Below are 14,543 nucleotides of genomic sequence, written 5' to 3' on the forward strand. Positions count from 1 at the left end.
GCTTACTTTGAGAAGGGATAATATTGCGGTGTTTTAGGGCAAGGAAAAAAATAAACAAGATCAGCACGGTTATATAACATCTAAACCTTCTGAAAATCTTAATAGAAGGAAATAGGCTCATGACAATAGAAGAATGTCCTAATGCCTACATCAGTGCTGGGGTGAAGTTTAGTTAGACCCAGAAGAGCTCATACTCACTAATAGCAAATGCTAATACCTTGCAAATTATCATTGTCTAGAAGGGATTTGTCGTAAATAGTAGCACAAGGCAGTAGGCTGCAGAGAAGCAGCGCAGCCATCCTGGGGTTTTGTGCACCGAGCCACCTATGGGTACCCTGTGCCAGCCCCACTTACAGAAGGCTCAAGGCCCCTTTTGAACTCATTTCTCTGTAGTAATTTTTCACCTGTATCCAGGTATCAGGCCAGTGTATCATTAACAGAGCTGAGGGAAGCAGCAAACTACAATATGGCCATCCACAGATGTGGCCAGAGAAGGGGAAATAGGGAGACCCTTCAAGCTAAGACAATGACCTCCTAAGAATGCCAGAACAAGCTTTCCTGAAAACACGTAGAAGTGGAAGTTGTTAGTCACAGGCAGTGTTAACAATCAGTGTTCTTCCACAGTACCTCTCCTCTTGGAACCTGGAACAAAAACATTTCCCATTTCTTTGCTGGGTCCTGTCTTCCTGCCTTTGCTGTGATTGCCCTGCTTCATTACAGCCTGCTTATCCAGAAATAAACGTTAGTTTCTGTGGCCTCATGCTAGCTGTTTTAACGCATCTTTATTATAGACTGAAAATACGTTCAATATGCTGAATCCTGCTATTAAATCTAACTTTATAGCTACAAAGGTGTGATTTTGTTACAGATAGAAATGTAGTATTTATCCTACTCCCACTGATTTCTGTTACAAACTTCTGTTTCAGGTTATTAGAAGCAAGACTGGGAAATAGTGGCTGATTCTGGGAAAAAATTCAGGGAAATTCTTAGGGCTAGAGAAAAGACAGGCTTCCAGGCATCTGGCCTGCTCATCAGGCTGCTGACTGTAGTGGACAAGTTTTGAAACAAACTTGCAGGAGAATCAAGTTACCTGGCTATGTGCTGAAGTCTGAAAATCCTTACTTTTTACTTGAGTTTCATTATTCCTTTTCTCTTTGTATAGATCCTAGAAGAAAGTATCATGTAAGGCTGCTGGCATATAACAGTATGGAAGAAGGTTATCAGGCAGACCAAACAGTCAGCACTCCAGGATGTGTCTGTAAGTGTTATAGGTGCATGAAGAATTTATTAGGAGCTGAGATGTTTCACAGTCCTGGCAGCACTGTGGTTTTAACCTATAAATAATCAATTAATTCAGTGTAAAACAGAGAACCAGAAAGATTGTGTCTGTGACAAGTACTATCCTAGTTATCCTGCAACTGAGACAGTCTCCAGTGTTCATGAACTGCAGCTGAGGAAACAAGATAGCTACCAAAAGTTTTCCTCCACTACTGGATTGCCTGCATCATCTAACCAGTGACGTATCGTGTGTCGTATGAGAGGTTTATCTCTCTCCTTTTTCTCTATTTATAGTTTTGGCTTTGGTCTTGACTAAACAAATGGGACTAGAGAAGTAATAAGTGACATGTATTGGGTTGGAAGCTTGAACTAGATTCCTGGGCCTGAATACCAGATAATGCTGGGTAGGGGCAGATTTGAATCTTAAACCTTTGGCTTAAAGACAGGCTCAGGCCTGTCTTTTAATCATACCACTATCTATATACAGTTCAATAAATAATTAATGTTCCTTTTTGTTCTGAACAGCTGTCCGTGATCGCATGGTGCCACCACCGCCACCTCCTCACCACCTCTATGCCAAAGCTAACACTTCATCTTCTATCTACCTTCACTGGGGAAAGCCTGCCTTTACATCTGCACAAGTCATTAACTACACAATCCGCTGCAACCCAGTGGGGCTGCAGAATGCTTCTCTGGTTCTCTACCTTCAAACGTAAGTGCAGCTCTGCTAATGAGTCTTGGTTTCCCATTTCCAGATCCTTTTCGCTCAGATTCTATTCTTCCTGCTCCCTCTTAGTTGCCTTTTACTGTAACAACTTTTATCTTCCTTAGAGGACAGTGTGTTTTGCCCAGTGGCTGCTAGTTTTGTTTCTTGGGTTTTTTAAGATGTGTTCATAGAACAGCTTTGTTCTCTACCTGTGATGCTTGTGTTGGATCCCTGGACAAGCTCCTGAATGGCTGTTTAGCTAAGTCGAATTTAGTTTTAAGGTCTTTTTCAACCAAACAAAAGAGAATAACTATAGGTAGCTTGTCTGGGCAAAGTGACTTCATCCAGTGTCTGATTTTAAGACTGGAAACAAGAATTTTTGAGATTTGAGGGCTCAAGCATGTTACTGTGGGAATGCCACATTCCTGAGTGTGTGGCATCCTGCCAGGAGAAAGCTGAGCAGGAACTAGAGCTCTTTCAAAGAAGCAACACATGAGGCATAGAATGGCAGAACAGGGAAGAAATTCTGCCTAGGCCTGGTGTTCAGCTCTGCTCAGGTGGTGTGGGCACAGACGACACTGCTCCATTGTGACTGCCTATGATGGGGGCAGTGGTGCTGTTGAGGGAATCCGTGTAGCTCCCTCAATACGTGGCTTTACTCAAGCCTTCTAAATAAGAAAAACACTGTCCTGAAAGATAGTTTCCATCCTAATGTCAGTGGTTTTCTCTTCAAAGAGCATATCCCCTGCTGTATAACTCCTGACTTAACAATTTGACACAGTATAATCACCATGTAAAATTCTTAAGTGTGCAGTACGGAGCATGGCAATGAATGCTGCTTTTTGTGATAGGTTGATGCTATTGCAAATATTGGTGACTGCCTTTGCAGTATGAAAGTTGAAAATACTAAGTGAGATTTAATAAAGCAATATCTGTAGAGTAAAACCATTTTAAATTGAGATTTAATCTCAACTGGGTATTACCACCCTGGTCTATCCCACCCCCAGAGTCAGAATAAAGCAGAATGTCTACAATTGACTTTGTGATCAAATAGTAAACGACAATATTACAGTTAATATAATCAATTTTACAATTAATAAATTACCAAATGCAACTACAAGATGTGTAGGGAACATTCATATTCTACAGAGATCCCCAAAACATGAGGTGATATTGGCTGTAAGTGGAAGGGGAAGTTGCACACATAGCCACTGTCTATTCTGTGAACTGAGAAGCAGATCCAGGAATAGCTGATGGAGCCAACATCATGTGCTTTTTCAGCTTGTGGTGCTGGTTGTAGTATAAGTGTTACTCCAGCTTGAAGCATACTGTGCTATGGACAAATGCAGAAAGAGCTGAATTTGGGATACTTATTGGTGTTCTGGGCAGTAATATTCTTACACATGTTTGTGCATCAGCTGTCCAAACAACCTGTATAAAAACTTGAGCTTAAGTTAACTGACAGCACACGGAACATCTGCAGGAGAGTTCCAGGTTAGTACAATTACATTTTCAGGTAGACAGTGCACATGGACCATATTTCTGGACTTGCACTGGTTTGTCTTGTGTGGAACTTACAGTGGAATCTACTCACAGTGACTGAGAAATATCAATTGAGTTTTGGATCTTGAAGTCAACTGCTGCAGTTAAATGTATTTTATTCCTTCATCTGTACAGGTCAGAGACTCACATGTTAGTTCAAGGTCTTGAGCCAAAAACCATGTATGAATTTGCAGTTCGGCTCCATGTGGACCAGCTCTCCAGCCCCTGGAGTCCAGTAGTCTACCATACTACCCTTCCAGAAGGTAAGGCACCAGCAGAGGACCCCATAGCTCTAAAAAGAAAGCTCAGTAAACCAAATGGCATGAAAAATTGCTTATTAATTTCAAGCTGTCTGTAGGAGAGAGAAATATTTCCCTCTTGAGATACAGATACTGCTCTTCTTGGTGAGAGATAGAAAAGTGCTGTCAGGAAATCCTTGGTTTGGAACTAGGAAATTGTTTTTCAAGAATTACCTAAAATCGGCAATGATTTTGATATAAAATTAGCAACCACTGAAAGGAAATAACTTGGATCAAAACTTTAAAATATGTATTGAGGAGGCATGGCTGTTTCCTAGGCACTATGGAAACATATTTTAAACCCGCGACTTCTAGAAACTATAACCATATTACACATCTACTGCCCTTGCTGCTGGTTTGCTGTTCTGTCAGCTTGGTGAGTGGAAATCAAAAACTGGAGGTCCATGTTCTCAGCATTGCAGTGTTTGGGACATACCTGTTCACAGGGTAATGATGTGGGGGTTTTCTCAGTAACTGTTTCCTTCTGGAGTTGAAGGAAAAATACTAAATTTGCTTTTAGAGAATCTGAGCTATTGATCAGATCAAAGTTAACAGGAGAGTTTCTCTTAAGGAGCAGTATGTGTTTGTCTGTATGTTTATCTGAGATGTAGCAGTAGCCATTAGGTCAATTTCTTTCTGAGCAATTTAATTGCATGTAAATTAGGTTAGCCTAATAGCATTGTGTTACTGTTCTCACAGCACCATCTGGCCCTCCAGTAGGAGTGAAGGTGACTTTGATAGAGGATAATACTGCTTTGGTTTCCTGGAAGCCACCTGATGGTCCTGAAACAGTTGTTACACGATACACCATCCTGTATGCATCCAGGAAGTCTTGGATTGCTGGGGAATGGCAAGTGTTGCATAGAGAAGGTAAACTAAAATCATAAACCTGTGAACTGGATAAACAATAAGGCTGCTTATAAGATGCTTTGTTACTTTCAGCTCCCTTGGACTACAGGAAGAAATTCATTTGAATGTTCACGTGAAAGTTATAAGAAAGTTATAATTAGTTTAGAATTATTCCTATGGTTGCAATGAAAATGTATTAAAGAACAAATAATACTGAGAAGGTGAGGGGAGAGCAGCTCTCTGTGTTGCTTTGGAGCTCAGTGTGTGCATGTGAACCAAAATGTCTCATAAATCCAATTACATCCATCTTAGTTCTGTTGTAACCAGGATTGTGATGGTTTCATTTTGTAAATGCACTCTTTTGGGTCTCTGAAATCTCTGAAGTCTCTGAGGTGCCTTGCTTTCCAGAAATAAATTTATAAATGTGGCTGTGTGGGATTAGATGTTTCTTTCAATCACTGCCAATCCAGTTAGCTCAGTTCACTTAATGAACTTTCCCCTACTCCCAGTAAATTGCTCTGCAAATTCAATTTAACTCTCTGGCTCTATTCTGCTGTTGAGCCCTGCCTAGCTAATCTAACAGGAACTCACGTATGGGGATGTGAACTTCAGTCACATCTTTGTGATTAGATATTGTATACGTTTTTATAGGGATTTTCCAGGATAATACTATGATTTGAAGAGCTGCATTGAGAACAGATTTCTACTATAGCCAAAAAAAAAGAAAAAGGCATTTACTGTTCAGTTGGTATTCCAAATAGATAGAGGCAGTTCAGAACATATAAAGTTTTAATTATATATTAAACCAGAGAGGGAAGCTCAGTGTTACAGAATAAAGTCATGTGCTTGAGTAGCTTATTTAAGAGGATTGCCCAGGAAAAGTTGCTGTTTTGTTGTTCTGTGTTGTTTGATGGCTGAAAGCTTCATTGTCAGCAGAGAGTGAGGCTTGAAATTTTCCATGGAGAAAATTCGTAAAGAAATGAGTGCACTTAGAGAGGACAATTGGTTTTGCCATCAGTGAGACGATCTGTTTTAGTTCAAAGATGGTGGTTGTCTTTTGTGCTGTTCCTGAAGAGAGGATGAAGGACCAACAGCCATTCTGAAAGGTGGCAGGGCTGCTTTGTCTTTGCTGGAGCAGAATGGTATTTGTTGGGCTGGCCACAAGTAGAATGGTCAGCTGTGAAGAGTGACAGTAAAATGACTATTGCTGGCAATCAAAAGTTGTGAATAACTAGTCTCTGAAGTATCAATGAGGCGTAACTATAGGGGGAAGATTGAGCCCATGGTTTTTCACTATTAAAATGGTTCAAAGAAACAGTGATACAAAGTTGTCCCATTAAATTGTGGAAGGAAACAGTGATGTAAAGTTGTCATATTAAGGGACCAATTTAATACTAATTTTTACTCACTAAAAACCCCAGCAGATGTAAATTCACAGATTGCTTATATGTGAAGAGTGTATCTTGTCATTCTGGTGATGTCTGTTGTATGCAGCAAAGTGACAGAATTGCTTTCAGGTATGTACTTCAGCTCAGCCATGGCTGTAAAACTGAGCAGCATCTCAAATAGTGTTTTATCGCAGGTATTTCAGATGAGGGGATGCCAGTAACAGTAAACGTTTTCATGTGTTCCCATACTGAAAGTGTTGTCTGGGATGAGCAAATGGAGAGCTATAAATCTCAGTGTATTACTATGTCCATCAATGCTAGAGTCACTAATTTTGTATTTTGACAGATATATTAGGGTTTGAGGCATGGCACTGCAGTTAAGGCATTGTGACACATTACTTAATTAAAGTACAGATGAAAAAGTCTGAAAGAAAGTTAGTATGTCAAGGTAAAATTGGGCAAATACTGTGATACACCCATGAAAGTCCTTTCACAGGTCATTTCAGATAGACACAGGGTTTGAGTTTTTTAATGCATTTATTGTGATAAGATCAGCTACCCTATGCACTAATAAATAGCATTGTTTTGTCTTGACACTAAACTTATTCTGCGGAAGATTTGTGAAATCTTAACCCCATTGTTTTCCCATATCTCCAAAGACAGCCCCCAAATAAAAGAATAAAAAAGCCCCTCCAAACCAAGCGAAAACCCCACATTATCAACCCTACCACCTGTAAAAGTCATAGCACAGGCTTTAGTTTATGCGTGCAAATTTCTACCAATCCACCAACTTAAAACCCAAAACTCTCTAATTTGACTGAGCTCGTCTTAGGCACGTCAGTGTTAGAAAATATAACTGCAGTTTGTTGCTGATTTGTGATCTGAGTTACCTTCCAGCCACCTTCCCTCTTTTCACCAGTTCCCTTCAAGTGGATCAGAAGTTACAGCCTTCGCACACTTGGTGTGCAGTAAATCAGTACAAAGTGCTTACTTGCTTTAGCGATGCTGCAGATTTGAAAGGAGCTGGTGGGAAGGAGCCTGTAATACTGAAATGTGACCTTTTGCCCTTGCTGGTGCTAAATATTACAGCTCCTTTGGTTACAGATACCTCACATTTTACTTCAAATGCTTTCAGCTAATGGGTGGTGTTTATGGAAGAGCTGATATACCTTTTGAAGTAGCTTCCCTTTTACCAAATGTATAATCTTTTCTGTCAGCAAAACAACCTTGTATTTTATACACTGCTAATGCTACTGTAAATTCTGACTTCTGAAACTGATTTGAAAGGTTGAAATTTAGACTCAAGTCTGAGAAAGTGAATGGAATATGTGAAAGAGAACAAGGAATAGATTTTTACTTGTAACTGCCACTGTTTAGGGAAAGAAAAGCAGTATATTTCTATGGTAGAAAGAAACAGGCATTTAGAAATGAATTGGAATTTTAAGCAGTAGTTTGCAGTCCCTAGACAGGCAGAGCTGTTATTGACTTTGATAGGAGTTTTGCCTGTCTAAGGACAATGCAAGTGAATCCTATTGATGTTCTTAATCTGTTTTCCTGCCTTCAGGGACTTTAGGAAATGAATCCTTAACATGTGAGAAAGACATTTTCTGTAGTATTTTTCGTAGCACAGCTTAGATGCACAGTAATCAAGGAAGCCTACGCAGGTCTAAATAGGGTTTAATTTTCTTTTTAAAGTATGGTTATAATGTACTCTTCCAAATCTGTCCTGTTCATTTAACCACCTAGACCTGAAATTTGATAAACTGAACCTGAATCATTTTGTTATGACAATTTAAATTCACATTCATGGTACAGGATCTAGGAGAGGCACATCGATTAGTATGTCGGGGAGGTCTAACATTCTGCTTTCTTTGCCTGAAAGTCTGGTTACTAGCTGGAGCATCCTCACAGATAGGATCACAATATAAATGCTACACACTGAAATGCAGAGCACGCTGGATCTAGGATTAGTATGCTGTGTATCATAGCCAATACTTGATTCTGGGGTTTGAACTTTACTGGTTGCAGTGTGCTGTGGTCAAGCAGTAGGGAGAGAAGGGACCAGCAGGCAACCCCAGTGTTCATTCTGTGCCCTGTGTATGCAGGTTAGCATATGACAGCAATCACAGTCCTCAAACAAGATTTAGAGGTGGTATTGGAAAGAAAGTGTAGGTCTCAATGTCTAAATCTCTGTCTGTTCCCACAGATGTTGTCTAACTGGAACTCTTTCTCAAATCTTTTCATAGGAGCAATGACCATGGCTTTGCTGGAAAACCTTGTAGCAGGAAACGTGTACTTGGTCAAAATAGCAGCCTCCAATGAAGTGGGAGAAGGACCCTTCTCAAATGCGGTAGAACTTGCTGTCCTCCCAAAGGAGACATCAGAGTCTAATCAGAGACCTAAACGCCTGGACTCAGGAGATTCCATAAGTCAGTAGCAATGTTTTGACCACTGCTGTCACAAGTAGTAGGAAAAAAGATCCCTGTTTGTTTTAGCATGTAACCACTGTCAGGGTATACCCTTCTGTCCTAACACCATAGCATTTTATTGTAAAGGAAACCATTTTGGAATTTTTACCTCAGTTCAACTCAGAAGTGGTTTAATTATTTTGCTCAGAAGTTGTAAGTTTACCTTTCAAATGACAACACGTAACTGTTTTGAATTTCACATCAATATCAACTTTGCAGCCACTCTTCTAAGGCACTTCCTTTAAATGCTTTATGTAAATATCAGTAGCACTGGTGAATTAGAACCAAAAAGCCCAGCAGAGATAAGATGGCATCTCAAATATGTCTGTGGAAATTTGCTGGTTCCTGGTATTTCAGCAACCCATATCACCCCTGTCAGTCAGTGATATACCAGTATATATTTTCACCAAAGAAGTCAGCCCCACCTGCAGCTCTTTGGGGAGAACTTTTTTTACCTTGTGGAAATTAAGGTAACATCAGTGGTTGCTCCAAATAAGAATGGAGTAACACATTGTCTTTGTCTGATAGAACAGGATTTACTTTAGTGACTTACTACAGATTTTAAAGTCAATTTGGGGAGGCCAGAGCTAGCAGTTATTCAGGTACATGAACCTTTTAACCTGTTCTTGTTACACATTGAATTCTGATTAAAACACAGGGATTTTTCTTGCTCAGGTTTTCTCCTTTCCTGGAATTCAGTGATTTTTTAGGCCTGTCTAAGCAAATAGAGTTATGTCCTCAGGATTAGGTTAATAGACATATGATGTCAAAGCATAAACTAAACTGAGCCCTCCTGGGCAACAAAGGCTCCCTCCTAGGAGCCTTTTCTCTTTGTTATCTAGTAGCACCCTGAAAGGAAGGGGTTGAAGAGAGCTCCTCTGCTCCATGTTGTAGGTCACCAAAGAGGCTGTGGCATGTGGACCTCCTTCCCCTCCCACACCAGAACTGTGTATATTCCTCTGGTCTACAAGTTTTGTTTTCAAAAGAGTCAAACTGTATGACAGAGAAAGTCTGGAATCTCATTAAAAGGAAGCATTTGACTCTGTGGTTGTGACTGTAACCCTGTTAATATCCTGACAGGGAGGAGGGGGCAACTCTTATTTACTGAGCTTTTCTATGTTCTTTTTTTTATAGCTTATTCTGACTACTACCATCTGGACCAGAAATCAATGACTGGCATTGTTGTGGGGGTTTCCATAGCCTTGACGTGCATCCTTATCTGCATCCTGATCTTAATTTATCGCAGTAAAGCCAGGTATGTTTTTGCTCTTGAAGGCTGAGCTCTTTCTCCAGGCACTGATTCTTGGGATGTGCCTTCATCTCCAAGAGTGCTAAGTTCTCTGAAGTACTCTGTCTCTTCACCTGTTCCTACCAGCTGTGGAAACAAAGCACTTTGTTGGCTCTTTCTGCTTTACCTGAGCCCCTTCTCCAATGAAAAGGAGGAAGAACCCACAGAGTGAGTCAGTGGTGCTTTGACAACTAAGTATGAGGCATGTTTCCAAATAGAAAAAACCCTTTTTGTGTCAGACAAGCATGCTGCTTTACATCATCTGCTCTTCCTGCTTAACCCTCCAGCCTGCCCAGGCCTGGTTTGCGAGGCTGTAATCCTCTAGTGTTGCTGGACAAAAGAATCTCTGACATAAAGCAGTGCCATGATGCAGTTTCTTTGCAGTGGGGCAAGCCACCATCTGTCTTGTTATCAGCTGCTATGGGGCGTAAACTGGCTCAGTGACTTCCCATAACTTTGGGCTCAGAACAAAGATAAGTTACTTGAAATAGCAAACTTTAAAACTTTCTGAACGTATATTTTAGTAACAAGGGCTTTTTTAGCACATATGCAGGAAAAAATACAGATTGGGAGACAATCTCTGTGTAGCATGGTAGAAAGGCCTTAATATCATTAGTGGTTACTTCCTTCAAGTAATATTACTAATCATGACAATTCCTGTCTGCACATAAGCTCATAGCCTACTGTGTATGATTAACTGGAAGCAGATGTTATTTTTATCACAAGCAATAACATTTAAATTCCATGAGAGTTGGAAGTATCGTGTAACAAAATGTAAATGCCAAGAATATTGCCAGTATTACTTGATTAATAATAGCTTTGAAGTTTATCCTTGATTTTTTTGTGTTTTCTTCCTGTGGGTCAATTTTATTCTTGCTTAACATTGTGTAGGAAAACATCTGGTCCTAAACCTGTGCAGCAAAGCACTGACCAGCTGTCACATACCAGCATCTCATTAGCCAGTGCTAATGAGGTGGAGAAGAGTATTGAAGGAATTGCAGAGAATGAAGAATCCTTATTGCCAATGATAGCGGGAAACAGCTTTATCGATGCTAAGGTAATGTGAGCTTTACTTGTTCCCAGACCAGAGATCTTTCTTCCGAATTCATTGCTATAACATTGGAGTCCTTATCAAAAGTGAAATATGTACGCTACAAATCCACAGGAAGTTTTTTTTAATGGGGCAGCACAACTTTGGCAATCCAGGGTCAAATTTTCAAGACTTATTTGAAAGTTCAGCTAAAGATCTGATTCAGTATAACTTGTTTCACTCTGTGTTCTGCAGATTGCCGTTCGACTCTGTCTTAGAAATGTCCTTTGTGAAAATAAATGTGTTTGTCTCCCTCTGTTGTAGGGGGGATCTGATCTGATTATTAACAGCTATGGGCCTGTCACAAAGGCTAACTGCAAGAAAAGGTGGCTGTTCTTCCAGGATACCAAGAAGGTGAAGACTGAGGAGGTAATTACTCTAATGGGCAGAGATGTGCAATATCTTTAATACCCTGTATTTGCAAAGGAAGACATGTAGTTTTCCATTTACGGAAAAGCATAATTAGTGGTCTAAGTTTTAATTGGGTGTGTTAAGGCTGATGGTGTTCTGCCTTGTAGTAAAGCCTTACAGAAGTTTCATTTTCTGTCCCATGTTGTCAGATAATTGTTAATTGATTGCTTTCTTGCCCGTGCCCTTTTGTCTGTGAGCAAAATGATTTCTGTGTACTGGTCTGTGCATAGCATCTACAGTACTAAATCTGCAGTGATTTTGTATAAATACAAATTAATAATATTATATAAAGAATGCTACCCTGACAGCTAAAACTTTGTTTGCTGAAGAGAACCAAAAGAGGGAAATTAAATTATTTACCCAAAATACTGAAGAAATTGAGAATCTGTGTAGAACTGTCTGGCTTCTCAAATGGTTACTGTTTGCTATTTGGATGAGAAAAATAACTGTTTAAAGCTAAAATGTTAAATCCAGAACATTATCATGTAAATTCACACCTATGGAGCATCTAACTAATGTTTCTTGGATTGTAACTTGTATTATGCTCTTGTGTATTTAAGGAAGTCTTGATATCCATATTGTAAATTGGTATTCCAAAATATTTCCAGAAGCAGCTGCATAGTTCTGATGCCTCTATAAAAAAAGTATTTGTTATCACTCAAGGAGTAATGCTTAAAGAATATGCATGAAGGGATGGGAGAGAGCTCTACCAAGTATGTTTTTAAAATACCATCAGGTCTCTCCAGTGGAATCATTCTTGATTAGCCATGCTTAGCTAGAAGGGATTATTTCATCTATTATGGAAAAGTATGAGCAAGACTTGAGATTGATTCTTTTTAACCTCCTGTAGGAAAGCCCAAATTGTTCTAAGCCAGTGCTGTTAGAGGTACTCCGGAGGAACAGGAGATAGGAAATGCAGTAAAAATTCAAATTCTAGCTCAGATTTTCAGAGCCTGAACAACCTTTTTCTCTCTGCTTTTTATGTAGCCTCAGAGAAGATTTGCCCAGGCAGTGTGTCTGTACCAGCCAGGCACCACGGTGCTGATCAGTGAGGATGACTCCCCCAGCTCTCCTGGCCAGCAGTCTAATTTCCAGGTGCCATTCAGTATTGCTGCTGATACAGAGCATTCCGCCAACAGCGAAGGAAGCCACGAGACCGGTGACTCTGGAAGGTTTTCTCATGAGTCCAACGATGAGATACACCACTCCTCTGTGATAAGTGCCACCCCTCCCACTACCAGTCCTTTTGCAAGCAGTGACTTGGGCATGAGTGTGATGAGCTCTGATAAAAGTAACTGCACAGAGTCTCCTCTGCTGTTTGCGCCTGACCAGACTCCTACCTCACCTCTTCAGATACACTCTGTGGTGCAAAACTGACATCCTTAGGGCCAGGCCAGGCATTCTTGCAGTGTATGTCTGTTCGAAGGACAATGAACAGGGAGCCAAAGTTTTATCGTGGAAAGCCTGGCTAACCTAGCAGGTGATCCCAGATTTCTGTTGAATGTTTTTTTGGTTTCTGGGGTTTTTTTTGCTTGTTTTGATTTGCTTTTAAAACTCACTCATTTTGAATGTCAGTGGTCAACAAATGTGAAAGGACAGTGAAAATTTCTGACTAATGTTAAAAATATGTCACTGGAGCAAAGGGAAGGCTGTTGGCCCTTTTGCTGACTATCTACCTCAGTTTGCCGAGAGGTGAACTCTGAATGATGACTGCTTTACCTCATGTGTGTTCTAGTTGGTCTCAGCTATGAAACTGATGATACTTCCTAGTAGTGTTGTTTTATTTTGGGTTTGGTTTTGTCTGTTGGGTTGTTTTCCCTTCCCCAGTTGTGTGTAGAATGTATGCGTGTGTGCACGTGTGTGCGCTCAGTGATCAGGGAGTTGTATAGGTAGGCGAACAAGATTGTTTAGCTGAAGCTCTGTCTTTAAAAAGAAGGAAACCTCAGAGTATAAAATGTAATGATTTAATGTGGTTGACACAGAGGATGTTAAAAACTGGGAAAACTGGAGTTGGTGCTTCCACGTATACAGCCACAGGAAATCTTTAGTACCTCTTGATTTTTCATGACCCCAGTAAGCCTAGGACAGTGCCTTTTCCTCAGAAACTTGTGCCAGTGACTGCTGCCAGGATATATACTGTATCCTTAGGGCTGTGGGACATTCTGGGTTCCCTACAGTGACAATTGCTTCCTCTATAATGGCAGTTAATGCTAAAAACCATGGCAAAATGAAGAAGTATTCAGCATTTCAAAGCAGTTTGGCTCTGCATGAGAGTCATGGAATAGATGATAATGCTAAGTGTTCCAGTATCACAGTACTTCTTAGCAATGGTGCCTTGCATTATATAGTAGAAATCACTGATTTGCCTTATGCCTTTTTAGAAAGTTTGCTTTTGAGTACAGAAAGATGCCTTAAATACTTCTTAGATGTTTTAAGTAAACTGTGTCATGAATTTTGTACTTCATTTTTACTCAGCTTCAAGTGCTGATAAGCACTGCTAACATCGTGGTATGTCTCAGAGCTGTTGTTAGGATGCAGCCCTGCTCCTTGCCTTCACCTAGTGTGCTGTTAGCTCAGGGAGTGACTTTACCCACATGCTTATCTAAAACTCTGATCAGGCTACCATAAGAAATAAAAAGGCCAGAGCTTTAGTTGAAGAGTCTGTTTAAAGAGGCAAGTACTGCCTTGAACCCATGCAATTCCTGTTTTATACTACCTCCTTTTAAAAGTTATTCTAGTGTTTTTTGGTTTTTTTTGTTGTTGTTTTTTCCTGTACTCAGGGAAGAGTTTGTTACTTTTGAGCTGCCTCACAGAAATGTGGAGCAAACTGACAGGGTATCATGTTTTGTTTTGTTTTTTAATAGGAAAGAGGGAGAGAGAGGGAGGAGGCTGGAACCATCCAATGTTATGACCTTGCCTGTATCTATATCCAGTCCCCTTCTCCACTCCTCCCCCTTCCCTGTTTTACTAAAAAAAAAAAAAAAAAAAAGGAAAAAAAAAAAAGAAAAAAAAAAAATAAAGAAGACCCCCCAGGCAGATGTTTTTTCTTTAAAAAATGGTTAAATTGTAACATTGTGAGAAGCAACCATAGGAACTCCTATAGGGCTCCATTTAAGTATTTTTTTTTAACTCCTGTTGACTTTACTGGGGCCAAGACATCACCCTCCAGGTAGGCCAGGCTGACTTCTGTTTTGTTCCTCATGTATCAAAAGGTGGTCACAAGT

The 14,543-nt window shown here is 40.1% G+C and overlaps 1 protein-coding gene across 1 annotated transcript in view; it reads left to right on the plus strand.

Moving 5' to 3' along the window:
- Positions 1 to 12,696, plus strand: part of PRTG (protogenin) — a gene marked incomplete at both ends in the record, with an annotated part of 78,136 nt that extends 65,440 nt beyond the window's left edge. Inside the window, 9 exons of the mRNA XM_080626437.1 lie at positions 1,163 to 1,258; positions 1,804 to 1,990; positions 3,662 to 3,789; positions 4,525 to 4,695; positions 8,309 to 8,491; positions 9,665 to 9,785; positions 10,710 to 10,875; positions 11,173 to 11,277; positions 12,307 to 12,696. Of these exons, the coding sequence (XP_080482563.1) occupies positions 1,163 to 1,258; positions 1,804 to 1,990; positions 3,662 to 3,789; positions 4,525 to 4,695; positions 8,309 to 8,491; positions 9,665 to 9,785; positions 10,710 to 10,875; positions 11,173 to 11,277; positions 12,307 to 12,696 (1,547 nt within the window). The remainder of the gene's footprint in view (positions 1 to 1,162; positions 1,259 to 1,803; positions 1,991 to 3,661; positions 3,790 to 4,524; positions 4,696 to 8,308; positions 8,492 to 9,664; positions 9,786 to 10,709; positions 10,876 to 11,172; positions 11,278 to 12,306) is intronic.
- Between the last annotated feature and the right edge of the window lie 1,847 nt (positions 12,697 to 14,543).

Source organism: Psittacula echo (assembly GCF_963264785.1).
Source record: "Psittacula echo genome assembly, chromosome: 10".
Lineage (NCBI taxonomy): Eukaryota > Metazoa > Chordata > Aves > Psittaciformes > Psittacidae > Psittacula > Psittacula echo.